This window comes from Centroberyx affinis, unplaced genomic scaffold, assembly GCF_046629955.1.
Source record: "Centroberyx affinis isolate AG114_WGS23_722 - 3 ecotype Tasmania unplaced genomic scaffold, CSIRO-AGI_Caff_v1 ptg002070l_1, whole genome shotgun sequence".
Taxonomy (NCBI): domain Eukaryota; kingdom Metazoa; phylum Chordata; class Actinopteri; order Beryciformes; family Berycidae; genus Centroberyx; species Centroberyx affinis.
Window position 1 is genome coordinate 1 of NW_027280400.1, and position 26,228 is coordinate 26,228.

Below are 26,228 nucleotides of genomic sequence, written 5' to 3' on the forward strand. Positions count from 1 at the left end.
GGGGGCTGCAACCGCGCCGGTGACGCAGGAAAAACACCCAAAAGCAGAGAAAAAACCCGTAGGAATTAGATCTTTCTGGTATCCTGTTTTGTCTCCTGCGAAACAGTCAGCGATATAGGCCACGTTTATGTAATATACGACGACACCATCGTTCAAGGCTGGACGTAGCCCGTGAATAGAGGGGGAAGTCCTATCAAATTCCTGGTGAGTTGTTAGCTAACTAGCTCGGTAGCCTGGCTGCTGATGGTTAGCTGGCTACTGCTAGCTCTATCACAGCTCTAATATTGGCGTCAGCTGGTGGTGGATGCCAGGTAACGTTACGGCATTTGACTTAATTGTGTTAGTCTGTTGTTGACAGCGTTTCTTCTGTTAGCTAGCGTATATTGTACATGTATGTTAGCCTCATGATGTCGATTGGATTAAACTGCAATTCATGGTCTTAACATTACAGGTAGTCAGACCCAGTTAGCTTCCCCTGCTGACAAACTGAAGCTAGCGTTAGCTAACCGTAGTCAGCCGCAAATGGTCACAGACACCGTCTACAGACTGAGAAGGAAGAATTCCACCAAGCATTTCATGTTTACAAGTTGTCGAAATTTAGTTATCGAGTACAATCTTCCACTCAATCGTATTTGCATTTTATCCATGATAGCTCTAATAAAATTGTATTAATTTAATGAAGATTTAATCAGTCGGGCCTCCAAGATCGTATTTTCAATTTGTTTTAGCTATAACTTTAACGCTACATCTCAAACAGTCAATTAAATTTCAGGAAATAGACGAACCCCCTGTCATAACAGACAGACGTTTGACGTTATCTGTGCTAGCTAGTTTGTTGACCGAGCTGACGAGATTGTAGCAAACTAACGTTCAACTTAACCACCGATATTTCGTTTATAGATAGCAAACTATTTATTTGCCGAGTCATATCGGCTAGCAACATGTCAAAATAATGACTTGGTGCAGTTTGGGATTTTTATGCGCTCGTAAGCTAACGCTAACCTTAGCTAACGTTCGCTGTTTCTTTAGGTAACATTAGCTCCTCGCTAACGTTAGCACGACAATGCTCGTTGCAAATGGCGTTACAGCGCCATAGTTGGGTAACAATAACGCCAGGCAAAATGAAGTTACATGGGTAATGATTTTAAATTATTAATCAATCTTTTCTTGTGCGTAAGCGTGTCAATTATGTAGCAAACGTTGGCTATGCAACTAGCTATAATGGCAGGCCCGATCGAATGAAGAGGCCTCTGTGTGTGTGTTGGTGAAATGGGCTTTTGACGACAAGGCCTTCACTACTCTCCTGTCTGGGCGGATCGCCTTGCAAGCTAACATTAGCTGCCGCAGCTAGTTGCAGACATTAACTAACTAAACCACCAGCTGTTAGTTAACGGCGCTAGCTTCCAACGATAGTTATGTAATATTACAATTAGATATTATTTTATGCGCAGCTGTTAGGACAATTTTCTTATTTTGAAGACACTCCAAGTTATCATACGTAGATGACCGACTGTGGTCTAGCTCCGCTCAGAAGCTTTATTGTAATAACATTTTCCCCTAAAAGCCGGTTCAGTCCAAAAGGCCGCAGTTGCACCCTATGTTGCAGCAGCGCCCGTCTTACTAGTGACAGTAGTTGCCGTATAGATGTCACTTCAGGTACCTTCTCGGGTCATTAAACATAGTGTTACCTTTTTATGGTTCAGGAAAGTTTCAGTGACTGGCTAAGTACCTCAGTCCAATGTTATGACATTTCGTCTTAAGCTCAGTAAATGTCATTGGCCAGAGTTGGCCTCTGCTAGCTCTAATGTCAATTGTGACCACGATTGCTGATGCTGAACCAGATATCATTGGCCACCTGCAAAGTAGGAAATAAACTAGTTTCACTACCCTTAAAGCATAAACTCTGTGACATGACATAAAAGCACAATATCTGTTTTAATTGTTAATGCTACCGCACTCACATCTCTTGAGAAACGATTGGCTACTCACTAAGTAGTTGTTTACACATCAAAAATCTAATTATTATAGGTTAGTACACCCATATTACATACACATACACATACACACTTGCAAAAGAGACTGTCCGCTTAGCCTTTCGCTATTCCCCTCTAGGAGAACAGACGTGCAGCTGCTGTGGTTCTTAATGATGTTATTTATATTTGGACACAGTCACGGTTTGATAGGTGTTTACTTGAATGACAAACCCTTAATGTTTTGGACATTTTCATTTGTATCCTATATTTCTGTGTATACAGTGGATCAAATATTCCCCTTTTAATTTAGCTTTTGTAAGCCTATTTACAGTCATTTGTTGATATGGTAAACCTGGCCAGATGACTGACTGCTTTTTGATGGGGAGGTAGGAAGGGAGAGACTGTGTGTGTGTGTGGGGAGGGGAGGGGGGAGGGGGGAGGGGGGAGGGGGGGGTAAACAATGCTCATCATTATGGCTCATGGCCTCATGTGTCCTCTGGAGCTTGGTTTTACAAAGGGCCAGACTGCATATTGTGATTGTCAACGACACTAAACCTTTCAGCTGGTTGCAGAGGGCTGAGAATGTCTTGATGCTTTTAGGTGACATTTTGTTTGGCTTTGATGTAATTTTTCCATTTGAAAGATTCCTATTTTTTTATGAATTGACAGCATGTCTCTACATCAGCAAGATGCCTACATACTTAACTGCATACCAAACCTACACTGCTGGTTGATCCATGATGTGTGCGTGTTGGGGGGTAAGGGGTCTGTCTGTAAGTGTAAAAGAAAGAGATGAAAAATCACTGCTTCCTTGCCAACCAATCCCATGGTTACTACAGGAAATCCCCCATGTTGTTTGAAAATCATCAAATCATGGTCCCTTCTCTTTTTGGTGCCCTGCACTTTACCGATTGTGATCACTGGAATGGCTGTGGCAGAGTTTATGGATTTGGTGTAAGTCCAGTGTAATGACATCACCCCTTTCCACCTCAACTTGAGAAAATAGCATTGACTCTGACCCAGACTAAATGCTTTCACATTTGGTCTACTTGCATACGTTTCCTGTATATTGCAGGAGCTACCCACCCGTTTTGCTCTGCTTCTTGGCTTGTGTCTGATCTTGAGGATTAAAATTAGACAGCAGATTTGTGATTTCTTATCCAATGAAGAAAGGCTTTTGTTTGATTATTGATCTTCACTTTTATTGAAGCTCAGCCTAGGTTAGTTTTTGAGTGGAATTGGGCTCCAGTGATAGAGACTCTGTGTTCTCTTTTCTGATTGATTTTTTACATTTTATTGACAATTCAGACGGGAATTTTTGAAGAGGGAGAGATTACAGTAGGCAGAGCATATAGCCTAAATGGGCAATGTTGATTTTAGTGACTGAAAGACCATAATGACCAGTGTGGTGTTGATTGATATGACAGTGGAATAATAATAATATAATGATATACTTGAGATCAACTTATTAATTGCCGTTCTGTGACATTGAATTTGCATTTATGTCTGAGTTGTTTTTTCACAATTGTCTTTTAATTCTTTTCTGATTGTTGTAGCTCTGAGGGAACTGGGAGATAATGAAGAATCATTTATTGTTGATATAGTAGTATCAGACAGCTTTTCTGCTGCCTATATGAAAGCATACAGCTAATGTATTAGTCCCAAATGTCATAGCAGGCCTTGTTAATCGGTGATGTGGCCGGCCTAAAGGTGGTAGTGTGTCATGCTGATGAGAGTGAGATCTTAGAGCTCTCCCTCTCTCTGGAACTTAACTACATCAGCACCTCTGGTGTCTGGATCATAAACTGTAAAAATTATTTGAGACTCCAAACTCATACATTGTATGGATTTCAATAGGTTTTGCTCAGTGGTGCAGTATGGCAAAGATCCTCACTTCCTTATGAGCCATCTTTTTCTCTGCTTTTTGCGTTGAGCAGCCACAGTAACTGCTGTCCATCTACGGTACAGCTGCAGGCATGGTTTGTGAGTTTGAATTTGCGCAGTAGTCCCTGCAAGGCTGGAAAAAAAAAAGAACCTAATAAATGTAATATTTTTTTGATACCTGTAATTTGTGGGGAGGAAATACAAGTGCTACTTTGAGATATGTAGCTAAGAATTTTTCAAATTTCAATATGTTGCAGGTATTCAAAACATCCTGCAAGGAAAAATTACAGTTGTTCCATAAGACTTTTTTCCAAGGTGTCTCTTTGAGCAGAAATATATGAAATGCAAGCAGCTATTAGGGCACCACATTTTGAGGTTATAAGGTGCACCATTCATTGCCTAACTGGTCTGTAGCACGGCTACTGCCAGCCTCTGTACTGAAAGAGGGGATTCTTTCCATTTGAATGACAACATTTTGTTACGTCTTACTTTCATTGCTATCAGGGTTATTCCTCCAAATAAGCTTGTTATTTGCTCACTAGAGGTATTTGAATGGAATTTGTAATCGAAGCAGAGCTATGACTCACTTTTAGGCCATATGACATTGACTATGGCTGCCTTTTAAAAAAGCATGTATTTATGTACAGGATGTGTTGTTGATTAGACAGTCAGGTACCACTGCCAAGTGCTGAATTGGCAGACTATATCATGTTTCACTGGTCGTCATACTGACATTTAGTCAAGCTGTGCCAAGTTCTCCAGCTGATCTGATGGGAATCGGCCCAGAGTCAGCTATCCAAAGACAGTGGGACAGGTTTTGGAGACTCTTCCAGAGTGTCTTGTTATCAGGGTGGTAATCCTTATCACTCTCACCTCTGCACACAATCCACAACACATCCAGTTGTTCACTGAACACAGACACTTGGCAGGTAGTTGCTGAGAGAATATAGTAAATGACCAAGCACAGACCAGCTTTCAGAGTTAGCTGATTTATATTGTAGTTTTCAGCACTGAGGTGACTTGCCCCAAGGTGATATCCATCTGTTAGCCTGTTCCGCTTGTGTGTTGCACATAAACTGATAATGCTGACCTTTACCCCTCTTCCCTGCTCCAGGTTATGCAATGGTCTCAGCGGCCCATCCAGATCTCCAGGTGCTTGTGTCCCTCTCTCTCGTGTTCGGGCTCTCATCCCTCTGCTCTACGGCTGAGGCGGCTGTGATTTTCCTCCTGGCCAGCGCTCCCTAAGAGGCCAAGATTGCCAAGATCTGCCCTGTGGCGAGCATGACAGCCACCACGCGTGGCTCTCCGGTGGGGGGCAATGACAGTCAGGGCCAGGGCCAGGGCCAGGGCCAGGCACCCGATGCCCAGAGCCAGCCCCCACTGCCACAGAACCAGGTCAGCATCATCTTGCCAGCCCATACTCAACGTTAGACCTTTCCTTGCTCTCCTTTCTGTCTTCTGGCTCCATCACTCTGCCAACTGCACTGTCTGTCTGGGCTATTCATCTTCACCCGCTCATCTCCCTTTGTGTCCTCAGTACCCCCACCCTATTTGTCCTTCATACTCAGTATTTCTGATCTTTTTCCTTCTCTGCTGGCTACTGCTTTCATCAAACTCCCTATTCTCTCTTCCTATTCCTATTTTATATGCCTGTGCATTACAGCTTGTTACTGCATCAGTGGTCACAGAACAATGCCATCAGCACCCCAGCAGCAATATACACATGTAATTAAATTAACTTGTAGAGATAGGAGAAGGAATGGTGTGTGTCTTTATGTCTCTCTCTGCGGGAGTCCAGACACTGCAGCAGTTGTTTTCTTTTTTTTTTTGTTTTGTTTTTTTCATTCAACAGCTAGTGCTCATACCTAACCACACACAGATGCCCAAGGGGAGGAAAAGGGAGGGAGGGAGCGGAAAAGAGAGAGAGAGTGTGTGAAGGCGAGGCATCAATGAACAGAGCCTCCTGAGTGATGGATAAAGGGTGTGTGTGTGTGTGTGTCTTTGTGGGTGTGCATGTGCAGGCCTCTGTTGGTTAGAGATGAGCAGTGCTGAGACGTGAGAGGCAAGCTGCCTATGTAGGTCAGCCAAGCAGAAGGAGCCTTCTCCACACACCCCCACATTTCACATTTCTCAAGTTATGCCTCTCACTCTCTCGCTCTCTCTGTCTCTCTCTATCTCTTTCTCTCTTACTCTCACTCACACACACAACTGCTAACGCCACTACTGTTGCTCATACACAGTCATTAACTCAAGCAAGGAATCAAGAAAAGAATGGGCACACTGGTGCTTAAACACACATACTCAGAGATGCACATTATCTCTCTCTCTCTGTCTTTCTTTCTGTCTGTCACTCTCTTCCCTCCAAGAGATCTATTGACAGCACCCCAACATACATACACCCACACACTACCACATTTATACTTCCTAACACGAGCACGTCAACCCACACACACTTTGCTGTGTGCTGTCTCAGTCTCCTCTAGGGAGATAAGGATGAAAAGAATATTACTTGGTATGCCAAATAATGCTAGGACTATGATGACTTGATGGCTTTGTTTAATGACCTTTCTGGAGAGATGTCTGCGCGCGCACACACACACACACACACACACACACACACACACACACACACACACGCACAGAGGTTGCATGACAGCTCAATATTGCTGTATTTTTGTGATGTCAAACACTTATTGCATATCTGTGACAATAAGAATTCTGAAGCGTTGAATCTGGTCAAATTTTGGCATTATTATTTGATAATTTTTTGGTTTTGTGGTACTTGGTATTGTGAAACTTGGTCTGACATAATATTGTATGGTTTAGTTGTATAACAACCGTCACATGCACGCGCACACACACACACACAAACAATAAAATGGCCACAGAGACCAGTGTGCACTTCTGATTGTCTATGGTTATTCCAGACATCGTCTCCTAATTCATCCAATGAGAACTCTCCAGTGAGCCCACCAGATGAGCAGGGCCAGGGGGATGGGCCTCCTCAGCTGGAGGAGGAGGAGCCAGCCTTCCCTCACACTGACCTGGCCAAACTGGATGACATGATCAACAGGTATATACACACGCTCTGACACAAATGCGATCCACCACTGTAATTAAAGTGTCTTTTGCATGCCAGTGTGTGTCTTTCTCTGCATTCATGTGGATGTTTGTTTCCTCCCCTAGGCCCCGTTGGGTTGTTCCAGTTTTGCCAAAGGGAGAGTTGGAAGTCCTCCTGGAAGCTGCTATAGATCTTAGTAAAAGAGGTAGGAATGGAAAGAAAGCTCTTGTGTTTCCTTAAAGATACTATGTGTTGGATTTATGCCCCTCTCTGTGCTTCCATTTGGTCTAATTAGTGGCTTCTCTTGCAATATCCAAGAATAATTTCTCCATTAGATTGTGAAGTTATGCATCAAAAGTGATGAGGGAAATTGATCACACATGCCAATGGGAAGCAACTCAGAGGGGCTAATTAATGTAGTGCTGATGGTCATGATCACAATTCAATTGACAGTGAAATATTTGGAAAAAACTCTTCATGGGTTACTTTCATAATCCCAACACCCTGTGGCATATTCTTGGAGTTTTAGTTATGTACCCAGTACTACCCACTTTATGAAACTGAAACAAATATAAATGACTCTAGAGCAAGATGGAGTATACAAGTTGTTGGCATCGCTGAATGGCATCGCTGAATAGTCTCTTTCCTTTGCAGGACTGGATGTTAAATGTGAGGCGTGCCAGAGGTTTTTCCGAGATGGTCTGACCATCTCCTTCACTAAGATCCTGACAGACGAGGCAGTCAGTGGCTGGAAGTTTGAGATTCATGTGAGTTTCTTCATTTCACCTCCACAGTTTGGTACTTTGAGGAACACTAGTTTCTGTATGCTAAGGAACCAAAATAACAGTCTACCACCTTGGGCTTTTGAGGAAGCATTTAATCCCTTGAAGGAAAAGAATCGACCCAAAATATGTTTGAAACTTGATATTTCTGTCCATTCATTGCTCAATTCTTGCGGAAGAAAATATGATGGCTGTGAACCTAAATGTATTGTAGCTATTTTCATAAAGGCTACATTTTAGAGGTAAAAATTCTGCTCTGTTGAAGGATCACAGTCTTTGGAATTTGACCCAGTTTCATTTCCCATAGAGCACAACATCTACTCTACATGGCTCCATTGGAAGGGATCAAAGTGTATCTTGGGAGTTGAAAGAATTTTATTTGATTGTCAGGTGGTGTGACTTGACACGCCTGAAATCGAAAAAATGAAACCTCAGTGTCCTAGAATATAGGTGTATAATGGAGCTCAGCATTGTCTTCTTCATAGTCTTATCCATTCTTTGCATTGGCGACTTCTTTGACTGTTATGTCAGTGGATGTATTTGTTGGTCAAGCCTGACTCTTGCCTGCAAATTGAGTTTTCTATTTGGCTTTCTTAGAGCTGAAGGAAGGAAGGAGGCAATGCCAGGGGTGATCAATGATCTTTTTGCTGAAAGTAGTCAAGGTTGGCTGTTGTGGTAACTTCAGGAGATTGATCTGTAGAACCTTTTCACAGTAAAGCAGCGAGTAAAACAAGGACATAAAGGAACTAAAATATCTTTGTTTCTTTCATCTTGTCGCCCTTATTTGAACTGATGGTTTAAATTTTGATCTAAGGTTTAAATTTTGATCTAATCTTATTTTGAGATATGACACAAGGTTGTGCATTTCAGATGCATTATCTACTTTGTGTTCCACAGCTGCGCTGATTCTTCTCATTAGTCACCCAAAAAAGTGTTTTGGAAGGAACCGGATAGTTGTAAGCTATATGTCTGAAGTCTCCGCGAGCCTCCCTGGAAAGCTTAGTCAGTACCATATTGGTTACTCCTATCTTGTTCCTTCAGATCTGTGGACCATACATAAGGAGGAAAGGGAACACCGTGTACACGTGGCTGTAAAGAGATGTCTGGTTAAACGTTTTTGTTCCTCAGTTGTATATTTTGGTTGTAGGCTGTTTGCTAGATTTTATCAGTTAACTTGAATGTGCCATAGAATAAAACCTAGAGTTAGTTAATTATATTTGTGTGGTGCATTTTTTTGTACTACACGATGAAATCTCAGGCACCATTGATCAGATTTTGACAAAGCCAGGGAATGATTTATTTCACCACTGTGTTGCGGCATTTTCAAAATCACACTGATGGGCCCAACAGGTGACACTGCATTGTTCATTCGTCCATTTGGCACGTATGATATCTCAGACACCACTCATTAGTACGGTTGGGTACCGAAACCCGGTATCACTATGGCACCGGTTCCTTTACGACTGGTACCTTCCGGACCAAATTGCAACGCAGATTTCGGTGCCTCATTTAAGTGCCATGCCCAAGCTGCCGATTGAAATATCTGCCCTCTGGTGCTCCGAAACGGCCACACGCGCCTTCACTAACATTATCGTTTGGAGCGCGCCGCTTGAAATCCTCTGTATTCCTCTGTATGACGCGCCGCCGCTTTCCTCTCCAGTGCGACTCGCCTTCCAACTTTTGGTTGAGAGCCAAACAGCAGGGGTGCTCGTCAATGTCACATTATGGTCGCTTAGCCAATCAGATAAAAGGGGCGGGTCGTAAAAGTTTTCACTACCGATAACGTCGGGTTCATACAAACTGTCAGTTATTTGTTAACATGTGACACATGAAAAGTATATGAAAAGTAATTAAGGACAAATGGGTTTAGTCCATAAAAAAAACTTTTAATAACTAGAATGTCACAATAAGTAGCAAATGTTGATGATGTCAGGAGAGGAGTCATATTTTGCCAGAGAAGCAGACATGGTTTTATTTGGGCAAAAGAACTGTTTAAGTAAAAGAATTTGTAGAAGTCTAGAAGTTAGCACTTGGTATTTCTTTTGCTCTTAAATTATTGTAGTTGACTTAGGTTTTATTTATTATTTATTTGTTAATATATTGTTGAATTTCTTTGTGTTTGCAATAAAAAAAACGTTTTGGTTTTTTTGCTTTAAATAAAAAAAAAAGTATCGTTTTAGCACCGGTATCGGAAAAATACGAAACCATACCCTGTCTGTCTGTGTGTCTGTGGCATATCTCAAGAACCGTTCATCCGATCGACTTAACACTTGGCGGGTGTATTGCTGGGGACCCAAGGAATTGCAGGAATTTGGGCACGTGACACGTTCAATATTAATAAACTTTGAATAAACAAGCGGACAGCGCTCTGTGCAGCAGCGGGGCGGGGCGAACAGCGCTCTGTGCAGCAGCGGCGCAAACAGGCACTGCACTACTTCAGTGTAATGGTTAACATGCTGCTGTTTTCTCCCTCCCCTCAACCCTCCTTCCACAGAGGTGTATCATCAACAACACACACCGGCTGGTGGAGCTGTGTGTGGCCAAGCTCTCTCAGGACTGGTTCCCTCTACTGGAGCTGCTGGCCATGGCCACCAACCCCCACTGCAAGTTCCACATCTACAACGGCACACGGCCCTCTGAGACCGTCCCTGCCGGGGCCCAACTGGCCGACGACGAGCTCTTCGCCCGCCCCCCGGACCCTCGCTCACCCAAGGTGAATTACTGCTGCAACAGTTGACAATGTTGAAAATTGTACCTGTTGCTTGACACAATATTGAACAGGCTTTTTACCCCCCAGGAATTTTACTAGGAATTCAGTGGTTTTGGACACAACACCACTCTTTCCTCTTTTCCGTTTTTTTTAAATTATTATTTCCATTTGTTTTTTAATTGGTCACATCTCTGTGTAGTCTATATGACCCTCAATCCTACTGTTTTAAACTCTGTGATCTCCTGTGATCAGATGAAAGACTTGAAACAAATCTTTAATCTAGATTGTAGATGTGAGGTGATATTTTTGCAAATGTCTCTATGTATAAGAAGGCCTACATATTTAGGCTTGTAGAAGATAAAACATCATCTTTGGATCCTATACGGGTTAGAGCATTTTAATTCCTCCGCTATTGCCATAGGAACGACTATGTAGAAAATGGGCTCTTTTCTTCCTCCAGAAGCCAGTCTTTCTTCCTCTTGGACTGAATCCACAGAGAGTGAAGCTTTAGTCTGGCCTTACCCTAAGGGCCCCAGTGAGACAAAGAGAAATCCCTCTGTGCACTGGATTGATAAAGAAAAATATAGAAATCAAATAAAAGTCCACAACACAAACACTTAGTGCTTGTGTCAGAATGTTGAATGTTTAAAAGGGAAGGAGGCAACACGAGAGAATAGGAGTTTTACAATAAAAGCGTTATGAATGCAGCGTGGGCATGGGGTCAATATGAACAGTACTGCAGCATTGCTTGCCTGTCTGCCTCTGTTGGCACTGGGCCCAGTACTACTTAGGGCTTCACTGTGCAACCATTTAGTCAGATTTTGCTCTTTTTTGACTGGTGTTAAAATCTAGCCAGTCTTGCCCTGGATTCAAATTAAGAAACAGTTTGTATTTGTCCTCCTGGCAGAGCTGTTTGCAGTGTCTCTCCTTCTACCTATTTCTCAGATCTCTTCCTCAATGTCCTAGATCTTTCTCAATTCACAGTCAAGTTCCCTGTAAACGCATGAATGCAATCCAATCTGGTCACACATAAAATTAACTATTAGATAAATTGATTGTGGGAAGGAGAAAAAACATTTACTTAAGTTGTTTTTCAGGCATGTAATTAGGAACACAAATGCAGGAAAATGGTAATTTCCCATTTAAAAATGAAACGGAGTGATATCTACAACATGAAATCTTCAGGGGAAAAACACTTTTTGCATCGTTTAATACTTTTGAGTACTTATGCGGTCTGTTAATTAATCTGCTTCTAAATGTATAGTCCTGCATATTCATTATGGACTATCCTGGTGAAGATTTGAACAAAGCTTGAAACTAAATAGAGAATGAATTGGATTGGAAAGAAGATGGATGTGAGGGAAGTGCAGTGGAGTGCCTCACTTAACAGGCCTGCAGCCATTCCGTTTTAGTCTGCCTTTTAGCTTGTTTTTCTTACAAAGCCTAACTATTTGTCAGTAGTATTATCAATTATATGATTTGGTTAGCTTGAGTGGGAGTGATATTGTAACCTGAATAGGAAATGGTTCACTAGTTTATCTGTCATATAGAACTGCTTTGGTTCTGTGTGCAGTCCAGTTGATAGAAAATAATTTAACTCATTGTTTGAGATATTCTTCAGTTCTTAAGCTCTCTAGCCTGACTAGGCAAACCTAGTTTGTAGGCAAACCTAGTAGTGTTTTGAAGTATTTGAGCTATTATGGATTTCCCTGTTGTGTTTTTCACTAAATTGTATACCTTCAAATCAGTACAGTAAAATGACTCATTCTTATCATAGCGATGCTTTAACTGGAAACATGAATCTTTGTCTCAAGACTGAATATTGTTGCCACCAAATTATGTGCTAATGCCACCAATATACATAACACCAGAGGGTGGGGAAGAAGTTAATCTGTTGTCATGTTTCTCATGCTACACTTTCTGACTGAAACCCATGCTTTTTGTATACGCACTAGGCCATTTTCCTAGGCATGAATAATCTCAAGTCCTGCGCCATAAAATGTCTTCTAATGGAAATTGAGGACACGGCATATTGTAAAACCAACTCTCAGTTAGCAGATGAAGGGTAACTGTGTCTTTAATTTGTTTTCTGCTCTCTTGTTTTCCTATTCACAGGGCTGGTTGGTGGACTTAATAAACAAATTTGGCACGTTAAACGGGTTTCAAATGCTGCACGATCGCTTCATGAGTGGCCAAGCACTGAACGTCCAGATCATCGCTGCACTTATCAAGTAAGACTATTAGACAATAGAGCTGCACAACATTGTACACCATGTCAAAGTGCTTTACTGAACATTTTATGGGGTAGCAGAGTGCTCTCTGTATAATGGCTTTGTCTTTACAAGTCCATCTTGTCTGACTGTGTGTTTTGTGCCTTTACAGGCCTTTTGGCCAGTGTTACGAGTTCCTCACATTGCACACGGTGAAGAAGTACTTCCTCCCAGTCATCGAGATGGTTCCCCAGTTTCTAGAGAATCTCACAGATGAGGAGCTGAAGAAAGAGGCCAAGAATGAAGCCAAAAACGACGCACTGTCCATGATAATCAAGTCCCTGAAGAACCTGGCTTCTCGTGTCCCAGGGCAGGAGGAGACGGTTAAGAATTTAGAGATTTTTAGGTTAAAAATGATTCTTAGGTGAGTATCAACCAAATGTCCTTATGTAAAGCCTATTCAGTAGATTAAAGTTTTTGTAAACCTTTTGATTGCAATTTTCCATCATACACTGAAGGAAAACATTTGTCACTTTATTAGTGTTGATCTAAAGACAAGTTAGTTGAATAATTGAATGAGCTGTGTATTTTCATCCCCAGGTTATTGCAAATTTCCTCTTTTAATGGCAAAATGAATGCACTAAATGAAGTAAACAAGGTGATCTCCAGCGTGTCCTACTACACTCATCGGCATAACCCGGAAGAGGAGGAGTGGCTGACCGCAGAGCGCATGGCAGTAAGCTGACCTGTCTGCCCCTCTTCTACTTTAATTGGCTCAAAATGGTGCTCTTTGTCTCTTCACCCATTTTTCTCAACCACAACCCAATTCTCCTTTCTGTGTCCCCCTGTCCTATCTCAGGAGTGGATCCAGCAGAACCACATCCTGTCCATTGTGTTGAGGGACAGTCTGCACCAGCCACAGTATGTCGAAAAACTGGAGAAGATCCTTCGCTTCGTCATCAAGGAAAAAGCGCTTACCATGCAGGATCTGGACAACATCTGGGCTGCGCAGGTACAATATGAACATCTCTTGGTTGAGGTTTTTCCATGCAGTCATCTCCTTAAAACCACTGCACCAGAGTCTGAGGCTGTTCCAGTTTTGTTGAGGCAGGATAAGAGTCAGATGTGGTGTTAACCCAGCAGTGGGGTTGTCGTCTCTGTCCAACTGCAGGCTGGTAAGCATGAGGCCATTGTGAAGAATGTCCATGACCTGCTGGCCAAGCTGGCATGGGACTTCTCACCTGAGCAGCTTGACCACCTCTTTGACTGCTTCAAGGTAAGTAGGCACCGTATTACACACTGAATCATAGATTATGAAGTGTTTTAGATGCCATTGTTGTGTACACAGTAGACGTTGGCTGTGGGTTCTGGTCACTTCCCAGTGCCATTCACAGTGCAGTCATAATGTAATATACCACAAACTCGTGTCTACTACTCTGACCTCTGGACTTGGTTGTTCTCCTGATGCAGGCGAGCTGGACCAATGCCAGCAAGAAGCAGCGCGAGAAACTGCTGGAGCTGATCCGGCGCCTGGCTGAGGACGATAAGGACGGGGTAATGGCCCACAAGGTCCTCAACCTGCTGTGGAACCTGGCGCACAGCGACGATGTGCCTGTAGACATCATGGACCAGGCTCTTAGCGCTCATATCAAGATACTGGATTACAGCTGCTCACAGGTACGTGTTGGGGTGTTGCTGGTGTGTATGTTTGAAGAGGACTGACATGGAGGGGTGATGAACAGAGAGGGCTGCATTCAAATACACTGACAATGTCTGTTCATGGTCACTCGCAGGACAGAGACACACAGAAGATCCAGTGGATAGATCGCTTCATAGAGGAGCTACGAACCAACGACAAATGGGTGATCCCTGCCCTGAAGCAGATCAGAGAGATCTGTAGCCTGTTTGGAGAAGCCCCTCAGAACCTTAGGTAATATCACGATAGAAAGCTAGTTGATTTTACCGCTAGATGCAGAGATTGCTAAAGGAGATGTAGAAGGACTGAATGGAGATGTACACTACATTGGAGGATCTAGTGGTGTTGATAGGAATACAATGTGTAAGATGGGGATTATTATTATGTTGGTAAGTTTGAATTATTTACTTGCTATTGCTGTAAAATGTTCTATTCTGTATAGTACCCATTTTGTGTGTAGGTCAAAATGCCATGTTTTTGCACATAATGTTTGTGCACGCTCAGAAAAAGCAGCAAAACCTTCATTTTTCAAATATTTGACCCACTGTTGTCACTGGCATTTTAATCACATTTGCAAAGGAGCTGAGGCATGCCAACTGTTCATAAAGTAGCATTTTTGTCAACAGTCTTTCTGAATGGCCTTGCCATCCAGTTTTACCATGCACACCAACCCAAGATGACATCTCAGTGCATCATAGATCATTTTGATTTGGATTGAGCTAGTGTTTTTTTCTAGTGAATGTAGCAAATATGTAGCATACATGCCTGTTGTTTTTCAGAAAGAAAATGCCAATTAACAAACAAACGAATTTAATGGGGTAAGTTGAGAGCTAATTTCAGGGTTATACCTATTTCTAAGTTATGTCAAGTCTAATTTTTTCTTTTGAGATATTTTTTACAACATATATATATATATATATAATGCAAACCCCTGTCATGAATCTGCTTTAGCAATTCTTTCTTAGGTTTCATCTCAAATGACCCTGATTCCTCATGTAGTGCACGCATAATCCATTGATTTGGACAGGTGCACCGTACTGAGTGAAGAGTCTTTGAGATGGAGCCTCACTCTCCTTGATGCCAGCTCCTTTCAGCTCCAATCACTGAGTGCAAAAATAGGGGGCATTTCATGCCTTGGGCACGCTTATTAACATTTTTCTAACTCCACAGTTTAAAAGATTGTTTTTCCATGTGATATGCATATGGGTGTTTGGCTTGGGAGAAATAGTCCAAGTACCAGGTGACATTAGAATGTATTTTACAGTTGTCTGATAATACTGCAATCAGCACAATGTAGCCACTGCTAATACTAAATGAACTAGACTCATAGGCGTAACTACAACATTTTAATAAAATTGAGCCAACTCATCTTTTAGCATAGAACTAATTGTCATTGGTCATTTAAAGTGATTTGACTACAAATTCTGCATCTGTATGTTGTAGCTGCACATATGGCTGTCATTGTTGTGGTGGCTACAAAAACTAGATCATGAATTCCAGTTTCATTTGGTTCTTAGACTATTCTCAAGCCAAAAAAAAATGAATTTCACTTGGAAACAAGGCAGGAAATGGCCTTTATTGATGTATGACTGAAATTCTTCTGGCTATTCTGCTAGACATGCTGCGCACACACACACACACACACACACACACACACACATACACACAAATATGGGATATCACAAGCTGCTTTCTTCATGTCCCAATTATAGACAAATAAGAAATCAGTCACACCTGTTTTTTTTTCTATCAGAAATTACAACCAATTGTAAGTAATGTCAATTTCACTCAGTTCATTGTTGATTTGTCCTTGTTCTTTTAATGTCTGCTTTTGTCCACCTCTACATCCACCACCCCTCTGCTGTTCTCTCTCCAGTCAAACCCAGAGGAGTCCTCACGTGTTCTATCGCCACGACCTGATCAACCAGCTGCAGCATAACCACGCTCTGGTCACCTTGGTGGCTGAGAACCTCTCTGCGTACATGGAGACCATGAGGCAGTTCTCCAAAGGTACACCGCCAGCACCAGAAACGGCACCCCATATCACTTCAACATTTCAAGATGCACCCCGAATTCTGTCATAGGTAGTTGAATCAGGGCTATGCGCTGTATGCAGTCTGTCTGACTAGTCATATGCGTCTGTTTGCTTCTACAGCAGAACAGGCTGAGTTTGACCCCCAGACGGTGAGGCCAGGGAGCCGCTACAGCCATGTCCAGGAAGTACAGGAACGGCTCAACTTCCTGAGGTACAGCATGTCTGACATTCAAATGTCTCACATTCAAATGCATCCAGTTAAGCAAAGGTGTTATAGTCAACTTAAAGCTGAGAAAACTACTAAAACTAGGAATGGAAAAACATTTAGTAAACTAAATAAAAATAAAAACCTTAATTATTATGAATGCTAATTCTGTGCAGTTGTAGCCTTTTAAACCTTGCCATATTTTGAGTGACATGAGGATAAAAACACTAATATTAAAACACTGTCAGTCCATTACTACTACCCCCATATGATTACTATTATGCCCATCCAAAGACAATTTTCAGTCAGTTTGTATGCAAAACAAGCCCTACAAATACACTAAATACTGGTAGTGCGATGGTTACTTAATGTGTCTTTTTTTTCTTTTTCTTTTAAAATTTTTTTTAAATCAGGTTTCTGCTAAAGGATGGCCAGCTGTGGCTGTGTGCCCCGCAGGCCAAGCAGATCTGGAAGTGTCTGGCTGAGAATGCCGTATTTCTCTGTGACCGTGAGGCCTGCTTCAAATGGTACTGTCCGGTTTGACCATCTATCCTTTCCTCTTGCTTGCGTTTGCTGCCTTACACCCTCAATTAATCAGTTCAGTGAACCTTTTTGTCCTAAATGTTGTGTGTTACTTTCTTGGTCCCAACAGGTACTCCAAGCTGATGGGTGATGAGCCAGACCTGGACCCGGACATCAACAAGGACTTTTTTGAGAACAACGTTCTACAGTTAGACCCATCTCTACTGACGGAGAATGGCATGAAGTGCTTTGAGAGATTCTTCAAGGCCGTCAACTGCAGGGAGGGCAAGCTGGTAGCCAAGCGCAGGGCCTACATGATGGATGACCTGGAGCTAATAGGCCTGGACTACCTCTGGAGGGTGAGCAGATTGGTTGCCACATAAGCGCATTCACACAGACATTTTACCAAAACAATTCCAGAAAGTGCCTTTCAACTATTTTGCAAGTTGTTTTTTTGTTTTCATAAAATTTTTGCCTTCATAAAATTTCTACAAGACACAAAATTCAATGCCTCGACAACTGACAGCATTTACCTGCAGCTGCCTCTGAATGAGGAGGTTTTTATGTAGTCACCTTGAGTGCCACATAAACTTCTGGCATTAATAGGTTCATGACAGCGTGCGTGTACTATTCAGTCACTTTCGAATGAGACAGCTATTTCCCAATCTTCATTAATGTAGTGTGCTGTGATGGTCATGTAGCTCTGTGTTGCTCTAGATGTCCACGCATCAGTTGCCAAGGAAATTAATTTTACAGTGCTCAGGCCCTCAGTAACTTTCGCTTTTCCATCATTATACAGCTGGGGCAACACCTTTTGTACTGAAATGCGGTCTGCTTCGTAATTCATAATGTGGTTCTATGCTTAAATCCAGTGTTCTCCACAATGGAATACGGCCGCATGTCTCATGCCATAAACACTTTTATTGCATTAGTAATTTCCATGGCGTGACTAGACTTGATTGAATGTTTGATTTATAATAGCTGGAAGCATAGCCTGAGTCAATGTTCCCGCTTAGATTGATTTCCATGTGGTATCTACAAGTATGTAGATACTGGAATATGGTACTTGCACATGGCATACCTGGCAAACTGTTGTTTTTTATCAATGGCACGAACACTGTTCTCATAACTTGCCGGGAAGCCAAAATGCTGTCATACCCATGACTCGAGGGAGGTTGGATAGATAGATGTGTATGGGAGAGATGGACATAGGGGGCGGCACAAAGCTGTTTGCTTTGATGACATACATTGCCGTAATACTATTTGCAGAAATACATTGGTGATATATGGGGGCTGTAATACTGAACATGGCCGATTGCATTGTGTGTCCTGTCCTCTGTTCCCAATCTTTGGTTAGCTACAGTGAGTGGTTAGGTTCTCATCACACTCCTTGCTCTGAGTTATCCATCATAACTTGATTGGGATTTGAACAAAAGATGCTCTGCTTTCCTTCACTAACGTACCCTTGACAACATAGCCTTGAGCTAGGAACTGAATCATCACCAACAGAGGAGGAGTTGTTCAGTGGCCGGAGGAATTGTTCAGTGGCCAAAAGTATGACTGTGGTTGTTCCGGGCAGTGTGTGTGTTTTTGTGAGATCCCCTCTTCCCCTGAAACCATTCTCTAAGCATTCTATACCATTCTAAACCATTCTAAACCATGCTCTAAACCACCACCGTGCTTTAAATAGGAGTGTGTTCAAAATTCTTAATCATATTGCCTAGTTAAATAAGGGTAAAACAAAAATTCAAGCTGGCTCAAAGTCATTACCTTGTTTCAATACCTTGTTTGCATATAATAAACTCATGCCTAACATACTCAAGTGCAGCTGAGGTTAGGAATAATTTATTCCTCTGATATTATTCGTCTGTTAACCTCTCTAGTGTCTCATCATTTTCCCTCCGCCGAAGGGTTGTTTTGCTGTCGACCAGTGTAATGTGATAGGAAAACCAGTGGTCCTGACATGGTTTTGTGCCTTGCTCCCTCTTGTGTTCTGAGTGGCTAATGATGAGGCTCTGGATGATGAGTCATAGCTCTACCTGACTGGAGTGCTTCTGATCTACACATACTGTACATGCACACAGGCAGGCTCCAGCTCTGAATATGATAGGGAGGGCCGTGGGCAAACACTGATTCTTGCTATTTCTTCCTCCCTCCCAGGTGGTAATTCAAGGAAGTGATGACATTGCCAGCAGAGCCATAGACCTGCTGAAAGAGATCTACACCAACCTTGGACCAAAACTACAAGTCAATCAGGTACGGGGAGTGATTTGTCTCAGTTAGAGCAACAGCTTCATCTGTTTGTTTTCCATTGCTCTGTTATCTAACTAGTTTCTCTCTCCTGCCTGGCCAGGCCATTTCTTTCTCTGTCAAATGATGGAACATTTACAGCAGCCATTTCAAACTGTATCTACTCTGTATCAAATCTCCTCTCCAGTCATTTGGCGATATCACAAGGTATTTGATACCACAAGGTACTTGTCTTCATGCTGTATATCTGTTTCCTTGCCCTGCAGGTGGAGATCCACGAGGATTTCATCCAGTCATGTTTTGACCGTCTAAAAGCATCCTATGACACTTTGTGCGTGTTGGACGGCGATAAGGACAGCATCAACTGTGCCCGGCAGGAGGCCATCCGCATGGTTCGAGTGCTCACTGTACTCAAGGAGTACATCAATGAATGTGACAGCGACTACCACGAAGAGAGGACTATACTGCCCATGTCCAGGTACATTCACAGGTGGAAAGACACACTGACACAATGTCATAGTACTACATTTATTATGAATAGATGTTAACATCATATGCCATTTGGTGGATACTTCTATCAAAAGCGTCCAACTAGTACCAGGAGTGCATACATTTTTCTCCAAGTGGATGGAATGGAGGCCCTTTTTTAAACAATATATTTATTGGGTTTTTTTTACTAAAAAAACAAGATCAAATGAAAATCACTCCCACCGCCCAAATAAGGGCAATGCAGTAAGCTTTCTGGCAGGTCACACATTACGATTCATGTACATTTCTGCTTTCTCCAAATTCCATAAAGGGGCTCCAAACATGAATGGCCTTTGTTTTCTTTCTGGCTGTGTATGCCAGTTTCTCCAGAGCAAGACAAGAGGTCATTTCCTTTTATTCACATATTTGTGGTGGGAATGTCCACAAATGGAACCCTTAATACCTGGCAGTATTGGTGCCTTGCTCTACCCAATGAGTTACACAAGGAATAGAACTCCTAACCCTGGCAGTGTTGGCACCATGTCCTACTCAGTCAGTTACACAGGGCCACATGTCTTGACTGGTTCTTTCAAACCACCTCTCATCCTTCCCTTTCTTTTGCAGGGCTTTCCGGGGGAAGCACATCACACTGATCGTGCGTTTCCCCAACCAGGGGCGTCAGGTGGACGACCTGGATATCTGGTCTCACACCAATGACACCATCGGCTCGGTGCGGCGCGGCATCCTCAACCGGATCAAGGCCAACGCCACACATACCAAGATAGAGCTGTTTATTGGTGGGGAGGTTGTCGATCCGGCTGACGACAGGAAGCTGATTGGACAACTGAATTTGAAGGACAAAACGGTGAGAATGGTGCTATCCTTCTGCATAAAAAAACAATACTCAACTATGACTGCATTGAAGGTGCTGTGTAGCCATTGTTTCTATACATATAGTGAGCTTTATAAATATTAAGTCTATTGTGCTTTTTGTCTCCTCACTGACTTTCCCGAGAGCATATAAGCTTGATTAATAATTCTAACCATTGTGCGCTTCTCATTTTTCCCCAACTGTGCACCCTATGCTGCCTCTAAGAGCATGGTGATGCGTATGGGTTGCTTCGAGAAGTTATGGAGAATTTTTGATTTAAAAAACAAAAAAACAAACTTAAATGCAGTTTTCATCGCCCCCAAATACTTGGCTGCACTTTGACGTCAGTTATTGTGTCTACATCCAAAGTAAAAGGATTTAGTCAAAACATCAGCGTGCCATTGCCCAAATGCTCAGGGAGCTCACATCATAGGTCAGTTTTTCCATCCGTTTGCTTTGTAGTAAATCACTGTAACTTTTTATATAGCTGATTACAGCCAAGCTGACCCAGGTGAGCGCCAACATGCCCTCCAGCCCAGACAGCTCGTCTGACTCATCCACTGGCTCCCCTGGTAACCATGGCAACCACTATAGCGATGGGCCCAACCCTGAGGTGGAGAGCTGTCTGCCTGGTGTGGTGAGTTTAACACACACACACACACACACACACACAGGTTATTTCCTTATTGTGCCATTGTAACCACATTTTTAGCGTTCTAATCCTGACTGACTGCTCTAGTAGTGTGTCTTTGTGTGTTGATCGTGTGTGAACAACGGGCCTGTAACTCTGTCTGCCCTTTTTTCCAGATCATGTCGCTGCACCTGCGCTATATCTCCTTCTTGTGGCAGGTGGCTGACCTGGGCTGTAACCTCAACATGCCTCTGCTCAGAGATGGAGCCCGGGTTCTCATGAAGCTCATGCCCCCAGGTTTGCATGCACATATGCACTCAATATTATCCAACCACTACACTTGAAGAAAACACCCACACACACACAGAAATACAGTGTGAACTCACTGTCATGGTTGTGCTGTGTGTCTATCCTTAGATAACACTACAGTGGAAAATCTACGTGCTGTGTGTCTGGACCATGCCAAGCTGGGTGAGAACAGCCTCAGTCCCACACTGGACTCCCGCTTCTTTGGCCCGTCACCCTCACAAGTGCTCTACCTCATCGAGGTGGGTCTCAGTGTGTCTTTATGCTGCAGTTTTTGATCTTTAACAAATGCCCATCTCCATTCCATGTCTGTGGATCTGCAAGAATGGTTCACACTATTCCTCCCCGCTTTCCAGGTTGTGTATGCCCTGCTGATGCCAGCCAGTGCCACACTGGGCGAGGATGCCAGCGACTTCCAGTACAACTTCCTGAAGAGTGGCGGGCTGCCCCTGGTGCTGAGCATGCTCACCAGGAACAACTTCCTGCCATCGGCGGACATGGAGACACGGCGTGGGGCTTACCTCAACGCGCTGAAAATCGCCAAGCTGCTGCTTACCGCTGTAGGCTTTGGGCATGTCAAGGCCGTGGCTGAGGCGTGTCAGCCCAACGCTGAGGGGAACATCCCAGTCTCACCGGTTAGACCACAGACACAACTCACACAGAGACATACCTGTATAACTGGTTCCTCAATGCTTCATGAACCATATTTCCACTGACATGTATTCATCATTTCTGATAACAATCTATCAAACTTGTCCTCTTTTCTCCACTCCCACCTCCCCGGCCCTGGGTTGTCTCTAGATTAATCAAGCCACTCATGACCAGGCCCTAGTCCTCCAGAGCGCCCTGCAGAACATCCCAAACCCTGCCTCAGAATGCATGCTGCGCAACGTAGCCATCCGCCTGGCCCAGCAGATTTCTGACGAGGTGAAAGGACAGCAGATGGTGAATTTAATAGAGAATAAAATGAAAAGAATGGATGTTGTAGGGGCTTCTAAGACTAGCATAACATGGAATATTAATTGTAATGAAAAGCCATGTAAGTAGAAGTGTAGGTTAAGGTAAATGCCTATATAGATATGCATCTATAGTAAAGTTAAATGTATATGTATATAAGCTGATAATGAAGGCAAATGCTCCCATTGGAAAATCTCTGATATTAAAGTTGAATGTGTAAGTGTTGGAAGTACATAAAGATGAGAAGAGGCTAGTGAGAGATGTTAGCTCAAGAAATTACAGTGTGAGTGGATGAAGATCTATTTATGCTAAGTGGTAGTGGCTGTAATAATAGCTTTCATGGGGCTATTTTACTTTGCTCCAGAACTTCTTCCAGGCATCCAAGTACATCCCAGACATCTGTGTGATCCGGGCAGTACAGAAAATAGTGTGGGCATCAGGCTGCGGTACAGTGCAGCTTGTCTTCAGCTCCAATGAAGAAATCAGCAAGATCTATGAGAAGGTAAGAATTGAAATGTGTCTGACTATTGTTTTAAAATGTTTGTCCCAATTACTTTGTAGACTGTACACCTGCTATTGCTGACCTTTGTGTATTTTAGTTATGTTGCGTATCTTGTGTTTCATCTATGGTCATTTAAAAAAACAAATTTCACACTTTGGAATTTCAAAATTGTGTTCTCCAGGCCTGGAAACATTCTGGACAGTCGTGAATGTACAAAAGGTCTGTTGGCCTATTGGTAGCCCAACATGTCAGACCGGTTGGACCCTATGCAAACTACATCTTCCACTGGTTCTGAAACTGTTGCATTGGCTATTTACAAAGAGAGCCAGCTGGCAAAAACACTAGTTGTAAAGTAACTTGCCATGACTTGGCTTGCCGTTTGGGGGGTCTCTCTTGCTACAATGAATTTCTAATTCTTTAAAATACACTAGAATATTATTTGCCAAAAATGGACAAGAACACCCTGTGTTTTGTATGCTTTCTTTTACATGCTGCTTGTGTGTAGTTGGCTACTGTCAGCTCATTCTGGAGTGGTAATTGTGCCTGCACAGAATAATTGGGCTTATTGTGTGCTTGCTGAGACGACTAATTAGGCCTAGCGCTAGTGAGCAACTCCTGCCAGCTGACTGAAACACACCAGAGGTTTGGAAAGTCATCCTTTACTGTGCTGAGCTCTGATTCTCCCTTAAAACCATTCAGTGGATGAAATGGAATTCTTACATGTTGTTACTTGTACAGAGTTCTGAAATTTGATGTTTACTTAAATACAGTTCGATATATTTTTGTGTCATATATTGTTTTTTCTTTCTTGTCTTTCTCTGCTCTTGTTAGACAAATGCAGCTAAGGAGCCAGATGGGGAGGATGAGCAGGTGTGCTGTGAGGCGCTGGAGGTGATGACGCTGTGTTTTGCCCTCATGCCCACTGCTCTGGACACGCTCAGTAAGGAGAAGGCTTGGCAGACCTTCATCATAGACCTGCTGCTTCACTGCCACAGCAAGTAAGCTATTCCAGCTGTTGAGACACAGATGAACTGAATGAAATGGAGCAGACATCCTCATCATCTGTAGCCATCCATAGCTCTGACTGAGTATCATGATCCTGATGTTGTAATCTGTCTTCTCAGGTCTGTGCGTCAGATGGCCCAGGAACAGTTTTTCCTGATGGCCACCAGGTGCTGTATGGGCCATCGACCCCTCCTCTTCTTCATCACCCTCCTCTTCACTGTGCTGGGGGTGAGTGGCTTTAGGGCTTGGATTTTTGCCTCGCTTCACCCACCATTTGGCTGGATAGGGTCATGCATCACGATATGGTCTTGGATTAACCTGTAAACTAAATTATTGTAAAGCTGATACTTCCAGTGATATACAAGTAACCACTCAAAGCGTCCTGATTAAAAGTTTTTTTTTTCTTGTGTGTCGATGTCCAGAGCACGGCCAAGGAGCGGGCCAAACATGCAGGCGACTACTTCACCTTGCTCAGACACCTGCTGAACTACGCATATAACAGCAACATCAACCTGCCTAATGCCGAGGTGTTGCTTAACAATGAGATTGACTGGCTCAAGCGGATCAGGGTAGGACAGCCTGTCATCTTCTCTCTCTTTTTAAGTGGACACCCTGGGTAATTTGAACAATATGTTGTCTAATGTCCCTTAACAAAGCCAATTTGAGTTTGTCAATAGTTTTGCCTTCATTGTTGAGTTTCTTGACTTAGTGTGGGGCAGAACTGATGGTACACTATATGTTTGCATTCTCCAGGATGAGGTTAAGAGGACAGGGGAGACTGGTGTGGAGGAGACCATACTGGAGGGCCACATCGGTGTCACCAAGGAGCTGCTAGCCTTCCAGACCCCAGAGAAGAAGTACTACATCGGCTGTGAGAAGGGAGGAGCTAACCTGATTAAGGTACAATGGGTAGAGAGCACCTGCAACAAATAATTTACAGAGCAGAATGGAACACGGACAGTTTTTCATTCTCCTGTGTATTATCTGTTCTCTTAACATAACTAAGAGATGAAGGAGAGTGATACCTAATTTTTGCATATTCACTCACCATCCCCATCTCCCCCTTCCTCTCTAGGAGCTGATTGACGACTTCATCTTCCCGGCATCTAATGTCTACCTGCAGTACATGAAGAGTGGGGAGTTCCCCACAGAGCAGGCCATCCCAGTGTGCAGCAGCCCTGCCTCCATCAACGCCGGCTTTGAGCTGCTGGTGGCTCTGGCTGTCGGCTGTGTCCGTAACCTCAAGCAGATAGTTGACACTCTGACGGACATGTACTACCTAGGTAGGGAGACACCAGTTTGCCAATTTCACGGACGTGTCCCACTGGATCGCAATTTGTAAATTTTAGCCTGCATGTAAGTGTTGTGTTCCTCCCCTCTCCTTCCAGGTTGTGAGACATTGACAGAGTGGGAGTACTTGCCTCCAGTGGGGCCACGGCCCAACAAAGGCTTCGTAGGTCTGAAGAATGCAGGGGCCACCTGCTATATGAACTCTGTCATTCAGCAGCTGTACATGATCCCTCCCATCCGCAACGGCATCCTGGCCATTGAGGGCACCGGCACTGACGTGGATGATGATATGTCAGGGGATGAGAAGCAGGAGAATGAGGTAGCGTGTGTGTGGTATTAAAGTTTTTGCCCAATGAAGACGTTCATCCTTTCTCAGTATCCACAGACTGACAAAATGGCAAACTCCAGGCTCTCAGGCCGTGTAGGCTGAGCTTGAGCTGAGGGCAGTATAATTGCAGAACCACTCTCAACTGATGAATAGGTCCATAGAATCATTTATGTTAACCATCTAACAAATATACTGCTCATTTGGCCATTTTTCTTTAGTGGCTCTTTTTCAAGGGCAATGGCACTATAAAATGGCTAAAAGTGTGTTAGATGAACACTCTGGGAGACTTGTGGCTTGCTGTTGTCTCCACAGAGTAATGTTGACCCACGTGACGAGGTGTTCAGCTACCACCACCAGTTCGATGACAAGCCCTCCAGTAAGTCAGAGGACAGGAAAGAGTACAACATTGGGGTGCTGCGCCACCTACAGGTCATCTTTGGCCACCTGGCTGCCTCCAGGCTGCAGTACTACGTCCCTAGGGGATTCTGGAAGCAGTTCAGGTATTCCGAAGGATTATCAGTTTTGATTGGCCATGTGTTTGA

The 26,228-nt window shown here is 43.2% G+C and overlaps 1 protein-coding gene across 6 annotated transcripts in view; it reads left to right on the plus strand.

Annotated features, from left to right (window-relative positions):
• The first annotated feature begins 34 nt into the window (after positions 1–34).
• Positions 35–26,228, plus strand: part of usp9 (ubiquitin specific peptidase 9) — a 38,349-nt gene continuing 12,155 nt past the window's right edge. For 2 of the 6 annotated variants that reach the window (XM_071531353.1, XM_071531359.1), the window contains exons 1-34: positions 35–204; positions 4,972–5,252; positions 6,785–6,930; positions 7,044–7,123; positions 7,573–7,685; positions 10,195–10,413; positions 12,526–12,641; positions 12,793–13,044; positions 13,221–13,356; positions 13,480–13,632; positions 13,792–13,896; positions 14,091–14,297; positions 14,414–14,550; positions 15,096–15,134; positions 16,193–16,326; positions 16,472–16,562; positions 16,970–17,083; positions 17,209–17,437; positions 19,239–19,334; positions 19,595–19,806; positions 20,421–20,661; positions 21,155–21,304; positions 21,475–21,595; positions 21,716–21,846; positions 21,961–22,239; positions 22,406–22,549; positions 22,926–23,063; positions 23,895–24,061; positions 24,188–24,296; positions 24,491–24,637; positions 24,822–24,968; positions 25,144–25,351; positions 25,457–25,677; positions 25,999–26,186. In XM_071531353.1, the coding sequence (XP_071387454.1) occupies positions 5,139–5,252; positions 6,785–6,930; positions 7,044–7,123; positions 7,573–7,685; positions 10,195–10,413; positions 12,526–12,641; positions 12,793–13,044; positions 13,221–13,356; positions 13,480–13,632; positions 13,792–13,896; positions 14,091–14,297; positions 14,414–14,550; positions 15,096–15,134; positions 16,193–16,326; positions 16,472–16,562; positions 16,970–17,083; positions 17,209–17,437; positions 19,239–19,334; positions 19,595–19,806; positions 20,421–20,661; positions 21,155–21,304; positions 21,475–21,595; positions 21,716–21,846; positions 21,961–22,239; positions 22,406–22,549; positions 22,926–23,063; positions 23,895–24,061; positions 24,188–24,296; positions 24,491–24,637; positions 24,822–24,968; positions 25,144–25,351; positions 25,457–25,677; positions 25,999–26,186 (5,084 nt within the window). In that variant the 5' untranslated portion in view covers positions 35–204; positions 4,972–5,138. The remainder of the gene's footprint in view (positions 205–4,971; positions 5,253–6,784; positions 6,931–7,043; positions 7,124–7,572; positions 7,686–10,194; positions 10,414–12,525; positions 12,642–12,792; positions 13,045–13,220; positions 13,357–13,479; positions 13,633–13,791; positions 13,897–14,090; positions 14,298–14,413; positions 14,551–15,095; positions 15,135–16,192; positions 16,327–16,471; positions 16,563–16,969; positions 17,084–17,208; positions 17,438–19,238; positions 19,335–19,594; positions 19,807–20,420; positions 20,662–21,154; positions 21,305–21,474; positions 21,596–21,715; positions 21,847–21,960; positions 22,240–22,405; positions 22,550–22,925; positions 23,064–23,894; positions 24,062–24,187; positions 24,297–24,490; positions 24,638–24,821; positions 24,969–25,143; positions 25,352–25,456; positions 25,678–25,998; positions 26,187–26,228) is intronic. The other 4 variants (XM_071531355.1, XM_071531356.1, XM_071531354.1 and 1 more) reach the window with 4 other exon arrangements.